This window comes from Nicotiana sylvestris, chromosome 7, assembly GCF_000393655.2.
Source record: "Nicotiana sylvestris chromosome 7, ASM39365v2, whole genome shotgun sequence".
Taxonomy (NCBI): Eukaryota; Viridiplantae; Streptophyta; class Magnoliopsida; order Solanales; family Solanaceae; genus Nicotiana; species Nicotiana sylvestris.
The window spans coordinates 170679345-170685344 of NC_091063.1; the positions used below are offsets into that span (position 1 = coordinate 170679345).

Below are 6000 nucleotides of genomic sequence, written 5' to 3' on the forward strand. Positions count from 1 at the left end.
GAAGAGCCGATGTGACATCTTTCAACTCAATAGTAGTCTTACCATGCAGGATAGTTGTTGCCAAATTATCGTACGAAGATGGCAACGAGTTCAATAGCAAGATGGCTTTATCTTCTTCCTCGATTTTCACTCCGAGGTTGGCAAGCTGTGTGATTAGTCCGTTAAACACATTTAAATGTGACAAAAAATTCGTACCTTCACTCATGTGTAGGGCGTATAACTGCTTCTTCAGGTATAATTTATTTGTCAGCGTTTTGGACATGTATAGGCTTTCCAACCTTGTCCAAATTCCTCGTGCAGTGTCTTCATCAATGATGTTATTTACCACATCATCTGATAAGTGCAACCTAATTGCACTAGCAGCTCTTTCATCCAAGTCAGCCCAATCCTCAGCTTTCATGGTATCAGGCTTTTTGGAATCAACATCTAGAACCTTGTGTAATCCTTGTTGGATGAGCAGATCTCTCATCCTTCTTTGCCATGTTGAGAAACCGTTATCTCCGTTGAATTTTGCTACCTCGTACTTTACTCCGGACATTTTTATTTTTCACCAAGTATAGTACTACCGACAGTGAATAGTATTTCAGTGAACGAGCAGAACCTGTGCTCTGATACCAGTTGTTGGGAATAAACCCCTTACCAAAATAATATTCACGGTAATAAAGCGGAATAATAATGTAGCACCGAGATACGGTAATTAACAAGAATAAAAGAGTAACAATGACACCAAAATTTTTACGTGGAAAACCCTTCTGAATAAGGGAAAAAAACCACGACCCCGAGAGGAGCAACTGATATCACTATAGTAAGGAATTTTACAACTTTGTAGGTCGGAGGTAAATACTCCAAAGACCACTACAACACTCAAAAGAAATAACCCTCTTTTGATATTCCCACCTCACTACAATATCGCTCACTCTCTATTTTCCTCACAGACTATTTTCTTATACCTTGTCTGTGAAACCTTACTCTTTCTTTCTCTCTTTGTTGGTGTGTAGAAATGAGAGTTGAAGCTCTCCTTTTATAGCCAAAGCTTCACCCTCTAAAGCCTACAATATTTGACAATTTACACACACTTTTCACAATTCAACAAAGTTGGCTACCAAACCAAAGAAATTCAACAAGGTTGGCTACCAAACCAAACTAATTCAACAAGGTTGGCTACCAACCAAACCAAGTCAACAAGGTTGGCTACCAAACCAAAGAAAACTCTTATTAGGCACATGCCTAATACTTCTTCAATGAGATGGACATCATCAATCTCCCCCTCCAGTCTCATTCATCTAGAGGAGGTAGCACTGTCTTCTAGTTTGAGTGCATGCCGACAAGTTCTTTGCATAGCTCGAACTTGTTCCTTGGTACCACCTTGGTCAGCATATCTGCGGGATTCTCACTTGTAGAAATCTTCAAGACTTTTAGAGATTCATCATCTACCATTTCTCGAATCCAATGATATCTCACATCAATGTGTTTGGTCCTTGCATGGTACATAGAGTTCTTGCTAAGGTCTATTGCACTTTGACTGTCACAATAGACGACATACTCCTTCTGATGCAATCCAAGCTCTTGAAGGAATCGCTTGAGCCATATCATCTCCTTGCCAGTTTCTGTAGCGGCAATGTACTCTGCTTCAGTTGTTGAAAGTGCAACGCACTTCTGCAACTTAGACTGCCATGATATAGCTCCCCCTGAAAATGTAAATAAATATCCAGTAGTAGATTTTCTGTTGTCAATGTCACCTGCCATATCAGCATCTGTATAGTTTGTAATAAGATTATGTAATTATAGGGCGGTATCAACCCTATTCGTGAAGTTAAACTTGCTAAACCGTGTTCTTGGACTTCCATTCTTAAGAATGATGCTGAAAAATATGGACTGGTTTTAGTATATCAGAGTGGAGCAGTTGAAATAAGGTAAAAAGATTTTATTTGCGTCTCTCTTTTTGTAGTCTTCTCATGCATGCTTGAGCAGTGAGATGAACATCATTGGCTTACAGACGTTTTCTGACTGTATGCATTTTGGTGATGGATTTTATTTTATCCTGAGATTACCGATTATTTTGAGATTCAATTTCATTGTTCGAGTATTTTGATGTATGCATGTGGAAAACATATGATTAATCTACATCAACTCTTGCCAGGTCCTTGCCGGATCTTAATGTTGTGGGAGAATCCTCATTAGTGTCTATACTTCGATGGAATTCCAAGATAAACATGGATAAGACCATAAGTTCTCCTGGTAAAGGGATGATTTCACTGCTTATGGTTGCTTCCCATGCTCACGTTCCAGATTATAGTTAGGACAGGACTACTTCTGACTCTCACCATAATGCTTCTACTCAGTTTGTGATGGTTGTAAATACTTTCCAGAAAATTATGACTGGCACGATAACTTGATACAATCTAAGGGGTTATTGATAGGCTGTTAAAGGCTCATTATTGACTTCACTCTTGATTGTGTTTTCTTTTTAAAACACTATTTTGCTAATTGTTCTTTTAATTTGTAGGTGAATGGGTCTGAATTTGCTATTTTCTCTCTGTTGGCCTTCGGAAATGATTTCAGGTCTGTCACTCATTTACATTCCATCTTGCAGGTAATCCTGCAATCCTAAAATACTCAGCCCTGCTGCCCAGGGGAAGATCAAAAGAATCTCCACACAAATTCATGAGCTTTCTGTTTACATTATGATGGGATAACAATGACCTATTTATAGGATTCCGGAAGCTTTACCCTCGCGGCTGCTGCAGATGATGCTGTCGGTACATCCCAACATCAAAAGAAGAAACAGGTTCCTACAGTGTGATATCAGGCTTCTATTCTTCGTCTTTTGCTAGACCTCTTATGGAAGGTAATTTTCTGCTTTTTCTAGAATGCTACCGCCGGTATTTTTGGTGGCATCATGAAGGGGTTGAAAGGGTTTAAAGGACAGCAGGCTGCTGATTACAGCAACGCTCGAGATTCTCTTGTTACTCATCTGGAAAACATATTCTCTAGATTTCCGTTCTCAGACCCTACAAATGTAATGGATGACCTTGGAAGCCTGGAACTGAAGTTAGGTAGTTTCCCTAGCCCTACTATGCGCATTCTTGAAAAAGTTTATGGTCCATATTGATGAGATAGTGCGCCTAGGATACCATCATCCATAGTATCAGATAGAGATCCACGGTTCACTTCAGCCTTGTGGCAGAGCCTACAGAAGGCTTTGAGTAGCAGAGTGAGTTTTAGCACAGCCTTCCATCCTCAGACCGATGGCCAGTCTAAGAGGACCATCCAGTTTAATGTCATTCTCAACTCTATCCCTGACTGGGTCTTTGATTTCAGGCCCTTTCGAGGAGGGTATCTTTTTGGTTAATATCAGCCCGGCTCGCATGGACTTCCGGTCTTTCTTAGTTGACAACTTTATTGCAATTTTAAGTTCTCTAGTTACTCCTGCACAAGCAACAGCAGTTATGGATCTGATTGAGGAGCGCTGGGAAGAATGGATCGGGGAGATGCCCTTGAAGATCACTTACCCAGCTCTGGAAGGACATGAGTGGAGAATTGTCACCGGATTTGATCCAAAAAACACAGGGCGGAGTTACCTTATTGGTGAGTCTTGGCCGGGTTAGTGTTTAAGGAAGAAAACCTTATTGTAGGTTCTTTTTTATTTAAATAGTGCCAAATTCAAAAATAAAAGGAAAAAGATGCTTGTACGCACATTAGATTTGCTAACTCAATTGATCCTACTGTGTCTAGATCAGGGTTCCCGCTTGTTAGCTTTGTATTGGCTCCCATCTTACTTAACGGGGCCCTTAGTTGAATACCGATCAAAATTGTTTGAAATTTTTAAACTTTTCCAATAAAGAATTATTAGTTATGTTAAATACCCCGAAAAGCCGAAACCTCTTATTCCGGTCCTTAGAAAAACTACGACTAGTCAGGAATTGCGTAAGAGAAGAGACGTCGTAAGTAACAATAGCGCAAAAGCAGGCGGCAACTGCTCGGGGTGCATTTAGTATTATTACTTGCAAAAGGTATGCGTACACAATACCCTCCTCAGATCCTACCTGCAAAATTATATTGGGTTTGTTGTTATTATTATTACTATTTTAATAGAACAAGGGGGAAAAAATTAAAGAAGAAAGAGAGACTTCCATTATAGAATATATCACATGGTCTATAAAATTGACCACACGCACGAAGCATGGACGGCACTTGGGCATAGATTACACTTGTGGCTATCTCCTGAAGAATTTTGTTCTTGACTTGCTAATGTCACCTTTGGACCCGTTGCGGAAGCCAAATGTATAGAGTGTGAATAAGTCACAACTACTATACCAAAATTTATGACAACCACCAAATAATAAATAAGACAACAAAACAACAATAAAGGGAACACCAGAATTTACGAGGTTCGGCTAATTTTGCCTACTCCTCGGACACAACCAATATTTTATTCCACTCCAAAAATACAAGTGAAATAATATTAAAGAGAGAAGATACAAATGCCTTAAACAGATGAGAAGGCAAATGAGAGGTGTGTTTAAAACCTAAACATTAAGCCTTCTTTTATAGGGGAAATTTTCCCCCAACTTTTGTTTTCCCACCGATGTGGGACAAACATTTTGTCAAATTCAACAAATCTCCACCTTGGCAAAATTCCACATCTTCAATTTTCTCTCAATAACAAATTTTGGTTGTGTCTTCATCTTCAATCTTCAGTGTTCAACAATGTTGATCAAATCCAAACAATGTTGAAACTTGATCGCAGTCACCACCTTTGTCAGCATATCAGCAGGATTCTCCGTAGTATGAATTTTCTTCACTGTGACTCCACCTTCTTCTATGATTTCTCGTACAAAATGATATCGAACATCAATGTGCTTCGTCCTTGCATGATAAACTTGGTTCTTCGCTAATTGAATAGCACTTTGACTATCACAAAAAATTGTGATACCTTTTTGTTCAACACCAAGCTCCTTTAGCAATCCTTGAAGCCAAATTGCCTCTTTCACAGCCTCTGTAATAGCCATGTACTCTGCCTCTGTTGTAGACAAAGCAACTGTTGACTGCAAAGTAGACTTCCAACTAACTGGTGCCTTTGCAAAAGTAAACACATAACCAGTAGTTGATCTTCGTTTGTCCAGATCACCCGCAAAATCTGAGTCACAATATCCAACTACAGACTGATTGTCTTCCTGCTCAAAAACTAACCCGACATCTACAGTATTATGAATATACCGTAGAATCCACTTCACAGCTTGCCAATGCTCCTTCCCTGGATTGTGCATATATCTGCTAATAACTCCAACAGCTTGTGAAATGTCAGGCCTTGTGCAAACCATTGCATACATCAAGCTACCAACAGCATTTGCGTATGGTACCTTTGACATATACTTTCGTTCAACTTCATCCATTGGCGACATAGTAGTACTTAGCTTAAAATGGGAAGCAAGTGGAGTACTAACTGGCTTAGTCTTGTCATCTATGCCAAAACGTTGAAGTACTCTCTTCAAATATTCCTTTTGAGATAAACAGAGTTTCTTTGAACGTCTATCTCTAATTATCTCCATGCCAAGAATTTTCTTTGCCTCACCCAAATCCTTCATCTCGAACTCCTTCTTCAGTTGAATCTTCAACTTATCAATTTCTTCCAAATTCTTGGAAGCTATCAACATATCATCAACATATAGGAGAAGATATACAAAGGAACCATCTTTAAGCTTGTGCAAATACACACAATGATCGTATTTGCTTCTCTTGTACCCTTGCCGCAACATAAACTCGTCAAATCGCTTGTACCATTGTCTAGAAGATTGTTTCAATCCGTACAACGATTTTTCAAGTTTGCACACCATATTTTCTTTTCCAGCAACTTTGAATCCTTCTGGCTGAGTCATGTAGATTTCCTCCTCCAAGTTTCCATGTAAAAACGCAGTTTTTACATCCATCTGAACTAGTTCCAAATCCAATTGTGCTACTAAAGCCAACATAATTCTAATGGAGGAATGTTTTACAACT

At 39.2% G+C, this 6000-nt stretch overlaps 1 protein-coding gene across 1 annotated transcript; it reads left to right on the plus strand.

Moving 5' to 3' along the window:
• Positions 1 to 1732: 1732 nt before the first annotated feature.
• On the plus strand, positions 1733 to 3506 carry LOC104218090 (uncharacterized). The gene is made up of 5 exons (XM_070152636.1): positions 1733 to 1756; positions 1789 to 1913; positions 2141 to 2238; positions 2594 to 2788; positions 2870 to 3506. Exons 1-4 carry the CDS (start codon positions 1733 to 1735, stop codon positions 2686 to 2688), a joined length of 342 nt encoding a protein of 113 aa, XP_070008737.1. The 3' UTR covers positions 2689 to 2788; positions 2870 to 3506.
• Positions 3507 to 6000: the final 2494 nt, after the last annotated feature.

Excerpts from the sequence above, each read along its gene's own strand:
- LOC104218090 (XM_070152636.1), top strand. The coding sequence starts at position 1,733 with ATGTCACCTGCCATATCAGCATCT. Across the intron at positions 1,757-1,788 it reads CACCTGCCATATCAGCATCT|GGCGGTATCAACCCTATTCG; the intron begins GTATAGTTTGTA and ends ATGTAATTATAG. Across the intron at positions 2,239-2,593 it reads TAAGACCATAAGTTCTCCTG|GTAATCCTGCAATCCTAAAA; the intron begins GTAAAGGGATGA and ends TCCATCTTGCAG.